The sequence below is a fragment of the Hippocampus bargibanti genome, linkage group LG19 (assembly GCF_051943395.1).
Source record: "Hippocampus bargibanti isolate YZ-2025 linkage group LG19, ASM5194339v1, whole genome shotgun sequence".
Taxonomy (NCBI): Eukaryota; Metazoa; Chordata; class Actinopteri; order Syngnathiformes; family Syngnathidae; genus Hippocampus; species Hippocampus bargibanti.
Window position 1 is genome coordinate 3579873 of NC_142752.1, and position 17921 is coordinate 3597793.

A 17921-nucleotide genomic window follows, 5' to 3' on the forward strand; every position below is an offset into this window, starting at 1 on the left:
ACATTTAACTAATTATTTGCCATTCACAGATTTATTTGGGAATTTACAATAGGATGTAGAGCGCCATTCCTGAATTTGTTCGGGTTTTGGTTTTTCTTGCGGGGGTGCCGATAAAGCGCTGGTCAGACATCTGGTAATATTTTTCCCTTCCACAAGGGGGCATCATTTCCCTTTTTTCCATGTTTGCACTTTGTTCCAGCTTCAGCTGTTGTTAAAAGCGCGATATAAATCAATATGTATGCATTGCATTGTATTTTGGACAGCCGCCCTCATTTCAAGCTCATATAACTCCAGACCCATATACATGAGGAATTTACTTTTTTTTCTGATGTAAGAAGAGAGTCTAAGGTTTCATATGCTGCATTGAATGTTTACGTAATCCTAAAACTCTACATTCTGTAGGTCCTGGAATTCGAGTGACGATGACAAAAACCCTGGCACTTGAGTGGACACATTTTTGCACATTGTCTGGCAGTGAATGAGTTAAAACGTGAAGTCATGTGACCATATTTGATGATGAAATGACATCATGTATCTTTATCCAATCTCTTCCTTCATCCGACGTAATTAATCGCCGCATATTAACTCTCGCCGGCCAATCAAAATGTATTCAAGTGGGCAGGGATGATCACAGAGTCCATACAATGGCCTTTTGACACATATGTCAAAACATTGCTAAACGTAACCAAGTCGAAAGTCAGGATCACACCCAAAGTAGGGGGAGATTAATCATTGGGAGGGCGGGCGTCCCGCGGTGGTCCGGACGGCCTCATTTCCCACGTTCATTAGGTCTTCGACTGATTAGCGGAGGGAGACCTTATTAGCTTTAAAGACTACCCTTTGTCTGAGAACAGCCGACGTGCAAAGGAGCCCACGCCGGCGAACTCTTCTCCGCTAGTCCGTCTAATTCCCATACATGTCGACAAACTTGAGGGGTCGGGTTCTATTGTCTGGAACGCAAAACAAAAACAAAGCAACGTGGCTCGTAATCCTCTTAACGATCTTGACCTTGTTTCCTTGTCTGATGAGGTGGCCTGTGATCCTACCACCTCCCTCCCTCCTCCTCTTCTTCCCTTCTCGGCGGCCATTAAGTCACTCAAACAAAAGCGCTTTGAATCTTTCATAATAATAATAATAATAATAATAATAATAAACACCCCCCCCCCCTCTTTCTCCCCACTGTCCTTTTCAATCTCGGGTCGAGGGGATTTTTTATATTTATTTATTTCCCCACAACCCCCTTGGTTCCAAGAACTATTGGCGGGTGCCAAACATGCGCCCCCTTTTCAGTGCCGAGTGCCGATGTGCTGAGTGAAAGTCACGTGACCCACCGCGAATGGCGGCCCGCGTTCGCGGCGGCATCCAAGAGGAGGCAGCTGAGAGAGGGAAAAGGGGGACCTTTATCTTCTGATTTGAATAAGATGGCCTGGATCTGTCACAGTGTTTACCCCTCCGTATGGTCAGACACACACACACACACTCGCATACACACAGCCATTGTGTTGTGCTTGTTTTTTTGCAGTCCAGCTTAAAAATTGAGCTTTGTTTTCTTCATTAAACTCCCAGTTGGGCTCCTCCTTGCATGTATGCCAAACAGACCACCCTTCAACCTTCAACCCCATTTTCCTACACCTGCTTGGATAGGCATTGACTACGACCGAAGCAACCAACTTCCTCATCTTTCGTCTTTTGCATAAAACCACAATTTAAGGGTACGGTTAGTGACAGGCATTGTTCATTTAAAACCGAGCTAGCATGTCGTCACAAATGCAACTTCCCTATTTTCAAAACAGATGGTAAAAAATACGTAGTCTTTGACCAATTTTTTAAAAATTTCTATTGACGATCATTCCGAGTGGTATGGACTCACCTTGACGTCGGAGAAGAACATCTTGAGCATGTTGGAACTCGGGTAGCGAGTGTAGAAGAACATGAGCTTTGCCTTCTTCAGGTGATTTGGTGAGAGGCCCTCCTGAATCTGAAAACGGCGTCCGTTAAGGATCAAGATTGTTCAGACAGAGCATGAACTACTATCCACGAGCCAATCTGAACGCAACTGGAAAATGAACCCTAACTCGATGCGAAACCCTAAATGCTCATCCAAAGGCTACTTAAGTGCTAACACCAATCCCAAACCTTAAAAGACTGACCCCCACCCTATTAAAAGCTGTCGTGTTAATCGCCAAAGTTATTTCTGTACTTAACACAAAAACAAAACACATTGCATTCATGAACGCAGGCATAGAAAAGTGTGCGCTAGCTTAAACAATATGCTAGCATGCTTGCGCGCTAACGTTTGTTTTTGTTTTTCATTTTTAAAGTTCAACAGGAGCAAAACTGAGCTATGTTGTACTTCATTGACCTATTTAACAATGCGATTGCCTCATATTTTTGATCACTCCTCACGACCAAATCCATCAAAATCGTAATCTTCTTGAACAATAAGTTGACAATCAACCACGCTAGCTTATGTCGCATTATTGTCAGTCAGTATCTGTTATCGTTGGCTCCTGAGAAATTTCACCGGGGTTTACGTAGGAAAGTGGTCGAGTTTAGAGTCTCATTGAAAGTTGGCTTTCATTGAGAGGTTGCGCTAACCTTAAAATTTGCTTGCAATTAGCATTGTCTACATCGGACCTGACTCTTTCACGGCTAATAAAATGCCATCCGTCCCTACAGCTTTTTTTCTACCATAAGGAGGCTCATTTCACAGTCAAAGCAAGCGAGCGCCTTTTTGCCTTCTCCCTATGCTAACCTCCACCCGAAAAGAGGAAGAAGGGCTGGCGGGGAGGATCCGATTTGCATATCATAGACAAAGACAGCAGTAAACGCCAGCGAATGGGCAAGAAAAGGTCTAATGGCTTGGCGACAACCCACGCCAAGCCTGAATATGATGCTCTGACGTTGGCCCTCTTATCAGGGGGATAAACAAGATTTCAGCAGATAGCCTGCAACCCCATCACAAAGCCCCGGGTACCCCCCCTTACATGGATCAACCTCAACCAAGGGTCTTCTTGGTGGATGGGAGATTGTTTTGGTGTTTAAGAGGTAGACCCTGTTCCAATCTACAATTACATCCCTTCGACTCCACCCCTCGTACGTAAAAGCCTCTGCCAAAGCCTTGGAGAAGCGAAAAGATGGAGAAGAGGGCCGCCAATGCTTTGGACCGAGCCAAACAGGGGTGGGGAACGGGTGGGTAAAGGGGGGAGTGGAACACATCTGCGCCACAAAGCGTCTCAAGCCATTTCCACGGTGAATTAACGTCCGTATAATAGTGTCTGATCGCATCCGTCTGATGGATAAGGATCTGATGGATCTGGATTGCCGTTTGGAAGCCAAGGTTTGCCAAATGAGAATCAGAATCAAGATTCCAGTCCAAAGTTCTCATGAAGATTAATACCGGAGAGGCCAAAGTACACTGACGTGACGTTATTTACGATCAACGGTGGTCGCCGCTGATTGTTAAAACCAGTCAAGTGTCCAGATGTGACAGTAACTATGAAGAGCGAGGTGAGTGGGTGCGAGTAGGGAGCTGGGGGGGGTATCAGCTGCTACATTGGATTGCCCTTGGCCTTTGGGTGACACTGCAAAGCCCAACCATGCCTGCTTGGCTCCTTAAAAGATCTCGTCTACTTTGTATGATTCAGTAAGCGAGAAGCATATAGGGAGCGAGGGTCTTGTAGGGGTGGGAGGGGGGGTGGTGGAAAGGGTGGGGTAACACTGGCAGGCTGGTGTTCCTTCATCAGGCCCGGCCAAAAGAGCAGCACTTCACTCCCCACACCACACCATCTGCTGAGCGAAGGGGGATACAATGGATCTTCAGACACAGAGCTCGCAGCTCTTTTTCAAATCAGGCAAGGTGGGATGCTTTGTGTGAAGGTGGGGGGGGGTCTGGGGGACATCCATCCGAATGCTTTCACCTCAAATTAGGATATAGTCTCGCTGTCAACCTTTTTAATCGAGGCAAAACGCCCAGACGATAGCGTCGCGGGCGACCATTAAGGAAACCTTGCGTCTCTCCCGATGAGACGTTTTCATCTGCGATTCCCTCACAGCTTGCAAATGTAATTGTGATTGGACTTAAAGGGGGGGGGGGGGGGTGTCGCGCGGGGCTATTATTTTGTCATGATGGCTCGCTCGCACCAGCTGGCTTCCGCAGTTCGCCGGGATGCAAGAAATCACCGCTGCCCCTCGATATACTTCCCACCCCCTCCTCCCTCATAGCCCCAAGTCATGAGCGCAAAATGGCCACTTGCCTCCCTCGTTTCAGGTGTAGGGACAAGAATATTTTCAATTGGAGTCTGTACAAAAAAAAAAACCCCGATTGGGCGCCATCTGCTCGGCGTCGTGCGCAGCACGGCGGTGAACTCACAAAAAAAAATGTCCGACAAGCTGTCGCTGACCTCAGAGGCTCGGAAAGAAGTTGTAAGTGATTCGTTAAATGCCGGCGAAACGATGATGTGCTAAAATGTATGAAAAAAAAAGCATGACAAGCAGCAGCAACTCGCCTTGGTTGGACCACCCTGGACAACCATTAGATTAGATTGCAGTCGGAAAACTTTGATAGCAATATATTAGCTACCTGGCTGTCTAGCTGGCTTTCTAGCTAGCTATACACTATCTAGCTGGCTGGCTATCTAGATAGGTTTCTGTTGGCTATCGATTGGGGAGCTAGCTAGCTTTTTATCTATTTGAGTTACTTCCGGGTTGAGTGAACGCTGGCGCATGTGGCTGCCGCTGCTCACTTGCAGAAAAACTGATCCTGTGACTGTAAAGTGAACTTAAGAGTTTTGAAAGGCGCTTATTAATGAAATGTATTCTTCTTCTTATTATTATTATTATTAGTATTAGTTTTATTATTATTTATTAATATTGCCATGTATTTGCTATGTATTAGCTATCTGGCTGGCTAGCTATCTATTATTATTATTATTATTATTATTATTATTATTATTATTATTATTATTATTATTGCTATTAGCGGTCTAGCTGGCTGACTAGCTATCTAGCTAGTGTGCTATTAGTGGGCTGGCTATTATTATTATTATTATTATTATTATTATTATTGTTTGATTGTTTTACACTTGCTTCCTGTTACTATCCGTCTCTCTCTTTCTTTCTATCTCTATTCATCCCGCAAAAGTAAAGGGATTATGGATCGCTGGAAAAAAAAGCGTTCAGCCTTAGGTCAGAAGACAAGGCGAGGTAATGAAAGATAAACAGCCCGCTGCAAACACCTGTTAACGTCCGCTTCAAAAGAAGGAAAAAAAAAGACAAGTTGGGAGGAGGGGCGTTTGCGAGGAGGCAAAACAAACAATACGCAAAAAAAAAGGATTTGGCTGCCAAGCAACAGCCGAACGAAGCTCCCCCCCCCCCAACCCCCCGGCTATTGACAGATCTTTATGAAATGAAGAAAAAGAAAAATGCCAATGATTGTGGCCATTTTTGTTTTACAAAAAGCGCCAAAAGAAAAAGAAATCTTGAATACACATCTGGGTCGAGTCCTCGGGCGACCTTTCGGTGACATGCGCCAAACCAGACCGCCTGTCGTTATTAAATAAACACGTCCTCCCTAGTCGAGCGGGTAAACTAGAGGAGTGATTCATTGAGCATCGAATGAATTCGAATGACTTTCGAAGCAGAACTGAGGGGAGGAATGACATTTTCATGAGGGGGGCGGGGCCAGAGAGGGATTGGTAAAAAAAAAAAGGTAAACCGGAAATGAAAGTAGAAGGGCTTTAAGCTATTAGCTTCCAGGCTTCAAGGGGATTCCATATGAGACTCCCATAAGGGTGGGCGTGAGGGGGTCTTTATCTGCAGGGCACCGCTGGGGGTTAAACTATAGGCAAGGATGTATAACACTATTGTGTGCCAAGTTCCAGGATGCTAGCTTTTTTTTTGTAACAAAAGCATTTGGGGCAGGGAACTAATCTAGTCAAAGTGTCCAGAGTGTGGCCTGGGGGCCAAATGCGGCCCCTGGTCAATTATGATATGCGTGTTTTCAAATGAACCAGAACACATGCTTACGATAGCTAAAATTAAAATTAAAAAATGCAGAGAATGGCTGCCTGAAATGTATTTCAATTAATTGCTGTTATATGTAAAGAACATCCGCTAAATCGCCCCCGCCCCTTTACATTTTTAATACGCCAAATCTTGCCCCTCTTTGAAAAAAGTTTGGTCCCCCCTGATGTAAGCGAAGCCGATAGACGAAAAGTTCACAAAAAGGTGAACTAGGAAGGTAAAAATAAATACGGCGAACCCGGCAGGACGACTGATGATTCATCAACAACAAAACAACTTCACGCTCGGAGCTTCTTGTAGCGGACCTTTGATGGTGTCAGCCCAACATTTTCGTTTTTCAAGAAAGGATACGTTGCTGCCAGAGTAAGGCGAGATGTCAGACATGTCCTGCAAGTCGCCACACTCGGATTTGATGAGCGACAAGGATAGACCCTCGGCCGTGCTGCCGGGGTGGGCCGGCGAACACGAACGATGGTGGTGACCCAGGTGGTGACCGGATGCCATCTTGGTCCTCAGGCTGGTGGTCTCTCGGGAGAGGTCCATGGAATCTGGTGAGGAGCGTTCCTTGCTAGGGTAGCCTCCCGTCGGTGGTCCCAGGGGACTCTGGAAGGGGTAACCCATCAGGGGGAGGGGGAAAGGGTGCCTGAAGGAGGGCGGGCTGAACCCCATCGTGGCGGAGAGCGAGGAGGGGTGAAGAGATGGGTGATGGTGACCGCCGTGAGCCCCAACGGCTGAGGATTGGTGATGGTGGTGGTGGTGGTGGTGGTGCTCACTCGGGGTCTTCCTGACGACTAACGGCAGGGCCTCGGTTTGGTCGTTGACCGCGCCCGGAATGCCGGGAATGCCGCTGAAGGTGTCGAGCGGATTTGGAATGATGACGTCGCCGAAGCACTGCAGCCTCTGGTTGGCCGTGTGGAAGTTGGGGTTGTCGCCGTTGACGGTAGCGGCGAATCTTTCGGGGGGTAAGGGCAGTGGGGGGAATGCCTGCTGCGGCGTCGGACGTGGGGGCTTGGCAAACACCTTGACCACCGTGTCCACCACTTGCGTCATGGCCGAGTTGAGTTCCTGCTTGAGAGTTTCTGCCAGCTGTTTGCCCTCGGCGTGCATAGGGGTGCTCAGTCCCCCTACCGGCCCTTTGCTCCGCCCATTTCCGTCTGTCCTCGGTTTGTCCCCCTCTCCCAGTAGAGACTGGTCTTGAAGCAAGGCCCGTGCCCGATCCAGGAAATGTCCCGGATCCAGGTCGGACATCTCGTTGTCTGAGCGCAAGTCGTCAACGCCCCGGTCGTCGGCGCCGTGGTCGTCGGACCTCACCGGGCTGTCCTCAGACAGGTTCCCCACATCATTGTGCAGGTCGATGTTGTGCTCCGAGTCATCTGTGGAGTCGTAGATCTGGAAGAACTTCTCCTGGAGTTGGCGCAGTTGCTTCTGCATGTCCTCCAGCTGCAGTTTCAGCTGTCGCCGTTCTTCCTGTTTCTGTTCTTTCCTCTGACACACCAGCTGGGTAAAGCTCTGCTGCTGCTGCTGCGGCAGACGCTGCTTGCGCTTGTTCTCCCGGCTGCCGCCTCCGCACGCCTCGCCAGCTCGCGGGCTGCCGGGACCCTGATGCTGAGACCTGGAGGGTGGGCACTCCAGATCCACGTCCCGCTCGTGGTCCATGTCGTGGTCTCGCTCGTGGCGATTGGATGGCGGCACCAGAACGCTGGGCGAGTGGCTCATGCCGCGGATGATGTTTTCCACCCGGGCCCGCTTGGCGCGCAGGTGCTCGTCGTTCAGACGCTCCACGTCGAAGGCGCCCAGGCCGGGCGGCCGTCCGAAGGGCGACAAACATTCCTGAGGTGTGCTTTCTTGTGAAGAGTTGCTGCAGGCGTCCTCCTGGGGAGCCTCCGAGCTCGTATTGGACAGCCCCGACCCGGGGAAGCCGTGCTCACCTCTTTCCCCTCTGTCGCCCCTTTCCGGCCCACCGCCGCCATTTTTCGCCAAGTTGTTCTTGAGCAACTGGGAGATAATGGTGGTTCCGGGGAAGGGCATCATGGCGTCCTCGTACGAGTTGGCCCTCTTGAGCAACTTCCGCAGCACGTTGGACTTTGACTCGCCGTCGCCGGCCGACACCACGCCGGGACCCCCGTGGTGCTGCACCACAGAGCACTCCATGGGGTCTGGGTCGGATCCGTGGTGAGAGTGAGCGCTCAGAGAGTTCATGGCACTAAAAATGGCTGCTTTGGCACGCGCGATGTGATCAGTGGTGGCTGTAGCTGCGGCGGAGGCGGCGCTGCCCACGGTCCTCTTCACACCGATGTCCACACGTCTTCGCTTGGTCTGTCTGTTCAGGAGGGACTCGCTGTCATGGTCCGGCATCACGCGTTGCTGCTATTGGGCCATGTCCCACAAAACCACACCTTGTCTTTGGGTGTTGAAGGCTCTGGGAACCTGCGGAAGGGGAGCAGACGGGATCAAATACACAGAAATGAAATCATCGGAATAGTTGGAATCAGGAATTTGCAGACTTTGACACTCGGAATACAAAGCACATATGGACCGCAAATGGTCCTCTGGGACAATTTGACCACCGACGCAGGGTTTACGGCAAACGGGCATCCGAATTAGGCCTTCGCCCCGACGTTACAGGAGCAAAGTCCTACATTTCGCACGCCCGCCGCGTGACACTGAACCAGTTCCCACGCAACACAAAGCGGCAGAAAATTATGATAATGACTTAAGCACTTGTCCTCATTTCCACGTTGGTGTTGTTTGTGTGTGTGTGGGGGGGTGGGGTGGGGGGGACACGGGCGCTATTAATTGGAAGGGGCATATTAAACGGGGTTCAGATGTGCTGAGGATCATCCCGCTGACTGAAATATTCGCCGGGCAAAACTCGTCCGTTTGGATCAATAAGCTCACCATATCGGGCTATCGGAAACAATGGGAAAGCAAAATAGGGCAATTGATTTTGGTGACTGTGTGAGCTTTTTTTTAGGGTGGGGGGTTGCCTTTTCATTAGGGAACGGCACTTAATTCTGCTCAACCGAATAGGTCACACCGGTCAAACTGAGATTTAAAGCACTCTTTGCTAAATGAATGGCCAAAAGCAAAAGAAGTAGTTGGCGATCAATAGAAAAATCGACAAGCTTTTGACATAGAGTCAGAAAAAAATACTGTGAGAATAATGAAGAATTTTGTGTAATTGTTTACAGTCCATTGCCGATTTCAAATGTTGAGAATGAGGTGAAAATTCAGATCAATTTCAAAGTTTTAGCATTCGGTTCTCTTGAGCGACTGGTGAAGTTGACAAAAACATGAGAGTTAAGGTAGTGAATTATACACATTTTGTACTTTTTTTTTTTTTAATAAATAGTTTTTGAAAACATACTCTGAAAAACAGCATTATCTAATGTGATTTTGGGAGCCATATTGACAACCACCACCCCCATATGTATAAAAACAACAAAAAGAAATTCAGTTTTAACATGCCATTAGTGTAAGTAAGAATATTAAGTCAGAATGTGACTTTTTAAAATTAATTTATTGATTTAAATTCATGAGGCCTTCAGTTTTCCTATGAATATTATTTCCATCTCATAACTTCTCTTTAGATGCAACAAAATAAACAAACAAACAAAAAAAACTTGATCGCCAGGAACCTTGACAATGGAGCTGGAAATAGTCACCAATGCTCGCACCTGTCTTTTGGGAGCCAGCACCTGTCTACCACAAAGCTTACACGCACGAGCTCACACACACACGCACACGCACACACCCACACACACATTATATATGCTCAAGAAATTTCCCTTTTCTGTCTACAATAAACATGGTGGAATAAAATACAATTTAAACCTTGAGGTGTAGTATGAATAATAATAATAAAAAAATTAAAAACAATTCTAAAATATAATAACTAAATCCAAGTGGAAAAATCATGCACTTTTCGAAACACACACACATACACGCACACACGTCCCATCTAACCCGACGTTTCCAGCAAATTAACTTACTTTTAACTTTTCCAAAGTTTAAACGTCATCCTCACGAAAAAAAAATACGGCAAAACTTTGGCCACAATTTATCCTCAAAAGTAACGAAAACGGCCATTACTTTCCTCCCTTTATGTTTCATCTGCGTTAATAATGCTTTTTTTAAATATGAATTTCATTTTTTTTTTACTTTTTTTTTCCTGTCCGCCGACCGGCGCGCACCGTAATCCGACGACCAGCTTACTTACCCCCGGCAGATGATGATGATAGTGATGACGAAGAGTGGGAGATAGAAGCAAAGGAGGGGAGGTTACCCAAAAAAAATAAATAAAAAAATCACATTCACGCTCCACGACAAAAGATAGACAAGATCACCGCTTGTGCCTGCATAGATGCTCGGATGGCAGGAATGTAAAGACCAAGACAGCTAACTAGAGCAACAAAAAGAAAAAAAAAGCGACAGTTGGATGATGCGAGGAGCTCTTTTGCCTGCTTTTTCCTTCTTCTTGTCGGACGCTCGGGGTTTGTGTTTGTGTGTGCGTGTGGTAAGTGCGAGAGAGGGAGAGTATAGAGTGCGCGTCTGTTTTTGTCTGGATGGACCAGGAGGACTGGATGCAGCGGTGCGCTCCTCCCCGGCCACTAAAAAAGATTCACTTGAAGACGCGGCTGAAGGAAGCCGGAAGACGGGCGAACGTCACGGGCGACGGGGCGTGATGTAACCGTGGCAAGCCACCAATAAGAGACGACCCCCCCCCCCTCGTATATCCCCCTCCACACACCCCCACAGGACGAGAACCATGCGCTGAACTTGAACCGGGACCCCCAACACCACCTCTCACCCCCCTTAAAAAACGTACCCAGCGTCGGGCCAGTAAGAATCTTTTTTTTTTGTAATTTAACATTGATGTTAGAACATGACAGCAGCATCACCGAAAAGATTTGAATATTTGCATGTTTATGCTAAAAATATTTGTTGTTCCACGAAAATCGGCAGCGGTTAAAAGGGCATGCGAGCGTGTCGAAAGTGCAGGTTAAATTCTTAGTAGATTATCTAGCGACCGAATTCGCTTCTTTTTTTTCGTATACTCGATCAAATAAAATAAAAAGACGTTCAAATACGCTTAAATAATGTTTTTCTATCGTGTCAAACTGCTTGAAAATGTGCCGCGGATGCCACCTGTTAAGCGACCGTCGAATATTTGTGTTTGCGACGCAACATGGAAATGTCCGTTCCAACTATATACTTATTGAATTCATTCACTCTTATATATAAAACGAATCTTTTTTTATTCGGTTGTGGATTTTTGTAGAATCTAAAAGGCATTTACAGAAAATCTACTTATTTTTGTCTCCCATATTTTATATGATTATAACGTTTTTATCTCCCTTTTCCAAACGTTTTTGCATTTTCCTCCAAGTTGTACGCTTAATGCCCCCTAGACCCAAATCTTAATTTCCACTAAAGGAAAGGCCGAGGTGTTTTCTCCCCATTTCAGTTTTTTTTAATACCAAGTCAGCAAAGTTTGCTTCCCTTTTGTTCTAACACAGCTTCCAGTCGAACCGACTTGCACGTCAGGGTTGGGGTGGGGGGGGGGGTGGTCTGAAAATACCACAGCCGAAATTTGAATGCGTTCGTGTCCACTCGTCGTCGATGTAATTGTCACACCGAACCTCTTTTGGGCTTTGAAAGCACTGACACATTTATTAGTGCTAAGTGGGGGGGGGGGGGGGGTGATTGCGCAGGCCGAAGGGAAACAATATTGCCCCCACAAGTGTTAAAGGTGTCGTTCTATTGCGTTTCCTTATGATTCCAAAGACTATTCATCATTATTTTTCGATTTTACAAAACTGATTGTTTGTGTTTTTATTCGGCACAATAAGAATTAGCTATTTGTTTTTGAAATAAAATTAATCAAAGAACGAGCACCCTCCCCCTGAGGGATGATCATAATGATGATGATGATGATGATTATGATGATGACGAGTAGGCGTCGGTCTCTCACATAGTTTGCCGATAAAGAGTACTTATTGGACATTGATCTATTCATTTTACCCAACATATGTAAGAACGTTAAACTTCCATTGAATGACAAGACTATAAAATACAATAATAAATAAAAAAATACAATCAACCTTCATAACGCTGTTTTTAATATTTTTGGCAGCTTTTTACCACGTTATGAAGGTCAAAATATTAAAAACAACCCCTGCCATTAGATGCCGTACATTAGCACCACTGTCGTAAACATCACGTTCAATTTCGACGCACAATAGTACCACGACAATTAAAAACAAGCATATTCCGATACGACACTAGAATTGGATGCGTGTTTAACGCTCACGTGCGTGTTCACATTAAGCCCCAGCGTCGTTGCTATTAAAACGAAACAATTTACTGTAGAAAACGCACGACAAAAAAAAAAAAAGATTGTGTTGGATAGAATCGCTACGCCGTTGTGAAATAACACGTCATTTGCATACACTGTCGTTACTTCTTGGCTGTGACCCACATGCCTCTTTCGAGGCTACACAAGTGTACTGGTGATTACCGCGTGCGTGCCATCGTGTGTGTGCGTGTGCGTGTTTAAAGTTGGTGACACACGGGCTCTCGAATTCAAATATGCAGCCTTATTTGCATGAAAGGGGCCTTGCTTAAAGAAACATAAAGGTAAGAGCGAACATAATAAGATACTTAGGATAATAATAAAGAAATAATAATAATTCTGTAAAACTGCAGTTCTATCGAGTGTCACTTCATTAAAAAAGGTGCGTTTGTTTTGTGTTATGTTGTAGCCAGGTCGGTGTTTATGATATTCCTCCAAGCGCGTGCACACGGCAGGGTCGAATGACGTCAGTCCAAATAAGCCGTAATTTAAATAAAGTCAAAGACTGGCCCTCAACATCTTGCTTTTTTTGTTTAGTCTAGTTTGTTTTAAATTTGCTGCCACTGTATGACACAGTACGAACGCGCACGCGCACAATTAGTCCACGACCTGTGGAGGCGGTGCAATGTGTTGCTTTTCATACATCATCAGACATGTTTGGATACTCCTGTATCATATTTATGCGATATTTATTTATTTTTTTGTTTATTGATTTTTCGACTCCACATTCAACAACACATCAAACACTAACAATCCCCAAAAAAACAATTTCAAAGAAAAATGTGATTATTGGAAACTATGTAGTATGCTGGCTACTAAATATGCCCGTTTTGAAATTGATATAAAAATAGATATCATCGGTGATGGGGACTTTGGAGAGTTTTGCCTTTTAGAATAGGAAAAAATTGATGTTCATAAGCTCAATTACACACACACCACCACCATTCTAAGGGGGACAATTAAGAGTAATGGCTGATGTGAGAGGCTTCCTATAGGGAATATGCAGACAAGTAGCTGTAGACTAAAGCACCTCTCTATTAGCCCCCCTCCTCTTTTTATTTTTTTTGTACAGCGCAAGCAGGCCTCGCAGCAGCTACCTGTTGATAGCATCTTTCTCGTCTGGCCTGTGTATCTGCTGTCACCTTTGAACCCTCTGCCTCTTAAGAATGGAGCAGCCTGTAATCACAATCCTAACAAAAAAATTGGAATCGAATATATTCTTGTCTAGTGCCCATGAAAGTAGCTATTACATAATTTCCTTGTACAGTACAAACAAATTGGATAATCAATAATTCCATCAGAATTTCTCGAACTGCATATCACGTGTCATCACACGTACAGTGGTGTCCTCCATTAAAAAAAAATAACTTTTTACACTTACTTTTCCTCTTTTGCTGAAAATGTATCCCAATTTTTAGATTTCTTGCATAGGATAGTGGATTGAAGAAGGTCTGTTCTACCTTGCATCGTTGTATGCACTGTGTGTATTTCTGGTGACTTCTGATTCAAATCATTTCATTCATTATTGTTTGTCTGTAAAAGTCCTACTGGACCCTCCGCACCCTGCCCACCACCTTTTCCCAGCTACTCCCGATTCATGCGTACCAAATCTAGCAGACACTTAAGCAGCTTCTTCCCCCAAGCCATTAACTCTCTAAACAGTAACCCAAATAGAACTGTATAGTACCTCCATTTTTCTTATGATGATACTAGTGCAGCGTGTTCTACCGGAGACAAATTCCTTGTGTGTTCTACATACTTGGCAATAAAGATGATTCTTATTCTGAAGTAGTTAGTCTTTTTAAAATGTGTTGAGGTTTTTATTGGAAGAGGGCGGCAATATTTTGGCATTTCTGTAACGGATTGATTATATTTACATTATTTCCTATGGGAAATGTTGCCTTGGTTTTAGTCAAACCTTTTGGAATAATCACAAACTGGAAGATCCTATTTAATATTGATATTTAAACCAGAATTGTCTCCACAATGCTATATTTTGGAGGAATTTAGTCTACCCTTGTACCACTGAACTGCTATTTTGACATAACTGGCATGTTTTTATAGCGTGGAATTGTATTCTATATTTCATGACCTCATCCTTCAGTTCACCATTTTCGAAAGCATCAATAGCAAGATAACAGCACGCTACAGTGTTGGCGTAACCCCCCCTTCCCTCTCTCCCTACACATACGTACGCACACGTGCGGCACGTTCAAAGACTCCCCCCCCCGTGGACATCGGCGTCTGCCAGCGCAGCTATAAATCACACACTGATGCTGGTGCTGAGGGCAAGGCGCACCTTGTCCACTCCTGGGCTGAATAAACCATAACATCCTGCCTCTCGTGCCGCCCGCTGCCCTCCAAGCACGACCCAAGAGAAGACCACCCCTCACCCCCCTAGCGAACTCACCCCTCCTCCTTTCCTCCATCTCTCCAATGACTTCCTGTTTGGAGAAGTGAATGAGAGCTAAACAGAACAAGGCCATGCAGCTAAAAAAACAGCAGGACGCTGACGTTCGAACGCTTGACACAATAATAATAATAATAATAATAATAATAATTCATTTCATTTCTAAGCGCCTTTCAAAACTCTCAAGGAGACTTTACAGTCACAGGATATGTTTTTCTGTGGGTGAGTAGCGGCAGCCATATGCGCCAGCGTTCACTCAACATGGAAGTAACTCAAATAGATAGAAAGTTATCTAGCTAGCTTATAGATAACCAATAGCTAGATAGATAGAAAATAGATAGCAATCTAGCTAATAGATTTTATAACAATGACGGTAGGCCAAGGGGCTTCTTTGCCCCCCCCCCCCACATAGAGTGATCCCACCTAAATTTAAACTCCTGAAGAAACTGAAATAAATAAATAAGAAACAAATACTGTACGTAACAAAAATAAATGATTTTAGTGATACTACCTAATTTTCAAAGTGGGTCAATACTATCTATCGTCAAGCAAAATACAATACATATTGATTTATATAGCGCTTTAACAACAGCTTAAGCTGTAACAAAGCACTTAACATGGACAACTATCATATACTGGAAAAATAAAGCAGTCACAAAGATAGTAGAAAGCACCCGGGAGTAAACCGAAAGCTAGCATAGTGGGTATTGAGGGGATTAGTGCAGCGTTTTTAGTCAACCTTGTCACCATGGACGTACTTTTTCCAGTTCTATTTGATTCTGCGCAGTTATTTTCCACTTTTCTTATTTTAGCCACTGTCCGCAGACCTTGACGTTGACATCTGTATAGTGGAAAAAGTTTTTGATGTGGGGTGAGGAAAGAAAAAAAAATGGATCTTATAATAACACAACGCCACCCAAAGGAGACATTAAAGAAAAGGTGAACTTAGAAGAAAGAAGGTGCCAGGTGGCATGTTATCTGCTGATTATTTCCCTTGATTTTTACAACCTCGAACTAAGCAAACAAAGCACCAGCGACCCTGATTCTACTTGAAGGTGTTATTGGAGAAAAAAAATATATTAAAAATGCAAAAAAAACAACACCCAAACGTCCCACCGCCTGTGTAGCTTGGCATGCTAACACCCTACTGATTACTTCCTCCCAAAAATTACCTTTCCAAGTACAAGTAGAACCTCTAAAAATGGAATTTGACGTCGGTTTGGGAGTGGGAGCGGACTTACACAACAATACTAGTTCAGAGAGCAAAACCTTCGACCGACTTTGCTTAATCTTTTGGCTTTTGGCCCAATTTAAAAAAGAAGAGCTCATATCAAAATGCCAAATGGAGTCAGTGTAAGAATAGCACAAGGCATGTGTCTATTAATATCGCGACTGTCATCGTCCGTCTGATGCCCAGCTTGTATTGGGAGGAGACGGCAATCAGCTTTTTATTCATCCCATGAGTACCTACTGACATGAAGCTGCATTGTATTCGTGTGTAAATGCCACACTACATGTTACATTTCATGTATGAGCGCCTTTCCAAACTCTCAAGGTCACTTTACAGTCACAGGATCGTTTTTTCTGTGGGTGAGCAGCGGCAGCCACACGCGCCAGCGTTCACTCAACCCGGAAGTAACTCAAATAGATAGAAAGCTAGCTAATAGATAGCCAGTCAGACAGTCATACAACTAGCTAGATAGCCATATAGCTAATAAATAGCCAGCCACATAGCTAGCTAACTAGACAGAGAGCAAATGGATAGCAAATAGATAGCCAGCTAGACAGCTAGCTAATGGATTGCCAATAGATAGCAAATGGATAACAAATAGATAGCTAGCTAGAAAGTTAGCTAACTAGCTATATAGCCATATAGCTAATAAATAGCCAGCTACATAGCTAGCCAACTCGACAGATAGCAAATAGATAGCAAATGGATAGCAAATAGATAGCCAGCTAGGCAGCTAGCAAATGGATAAATAGATATCCAGCTAGACAGTTAGCTAACTAGCTAGATAGCCATATAGATAATAAATAGCCAGCTACATAGCTAGCCAACTAGACAGATAGCAAATGGATAGCAAATATATAGCCAGCTAGGCAGCTAGCTAATGGATACCAAACAGATAACAAATAGATAGCCAGCTAGACAGTTAGCTAACTAGCTAGATAGCCATATAGCTAATAAATAGCCAGCTACATAGCTAGCCAACTCGACAGATAGCAAATAGATAGCAAATGGATAGCAAATAGATAGCCAGCTAGGCAGCTAGCAAATGGATAAATAGATATCCAGCTAGACAGTTAGCTAACTAGCTAGATAGCCATATAGATAATAAATAGCCAGCTACGTAGCTAGCCAACTAGACAGATAGCAAATGGATAGCAAATATATAGCCAGCTAGGCAGCTAGCTAATGGATACCAAACAGATAACAAATAGATAGCCAGCTACACAGTTAGCTAACTAGCTAGATAGCCATATAGCTAATAAATAGCCAGCTACATAGCTAGCCAACTAGACAGATAGCAAATGGATAGCAAATATATAGCCAGCTAAACAGCTAGCTAATGGATAGCAAACAGATAGCAAATGCGCTATCATGGTTGCCATTTTCAGCTTTTCTTCTATTTTATTTGATTCTTATTGATTTTTCAGAGCTTTATCGCACTTGCGCCTTCATTTGCAAGCCATTTGTCAGCGTCTTTCAGCCCAATTCCGCTCTTGATCCCTTTCCCTTGGATGTATCCTGCGCTTCCTGCCCCAAAAGTCAAACTCCCATTCATCGTGGCTTCCCAGAGGTGACGCGACAGCGACTTTATTGACCCGCTGACCCGTGAAGACTCTCAAAACAGCCGCTCGCGCGTGCCTGGCCTGACTCAGGGCTTCTTTTTCTTTTAAGTCACCAACGCCGAGGATCATCATTCTTGTACGTTCAGCACAAGCTGAGCTGTGACATCTGTCATTTCAGACTTTTTTCGGTGCTTCCCGACGGAACACCACCGAACGGATGTCCTCTAAAATAAGCACGCCTTGTTGTTATTGCAAAGTGCAACGTGGAGGTCGATGGTCTTTCCTTTAACCCCTTTCACGCAACCTGTAACCAGATAGCATGATCGGCTGTCCATTGTA

The 17921-nt window shown here is 44.8% G+C and overlaps 1 protein-coding gene and 1 long non-coding RNA gene across 4 annotated transcripts in view; one reads left to right on the forward strand and one right to left on the reverse strand.

Annotated features, from left to right (window-relative positions):
• LOC148883607 (prospero homeobox protein 1-like) overlaps positions 1-11538 on the reverse strand; it is a 34605-nt gene extending 23067 nt beyond the window's left edge. The window contains exons 1-3 of one of the 2 annotated variants that reach the window (XM_089021595.1): positions 10244-11538; positions 6376-8451; positions 1871-1978 (exon numbers count right to left, since the gene is read on the reverse strand). In XM_089021595.1, the coding sequence (XP_088877721.1) occupies positions 1871-1978; positions 6376-8379 (2112 nt within the window). In that variant the 5' untranslated portion in view covers positions 8380-8451; positions 10244-11538. Of the gene's footprint in view, positions 1-1870; positions 1979-6375; positions 8452-10016; positions 10186-10243 lie in introns of those variants that run through there. The other variant, XM_089021596.1, reaches the window with a different exon arrangement.
• Positions 1-17921, forward strand: part of LOC148883606 (uncharacterized) — a 101581-nt gene that overhangs the window by 23194 nt on the left and 60466 nt on the right. The gene's annotated exons all lie outside the window — the stretch shown is intronic.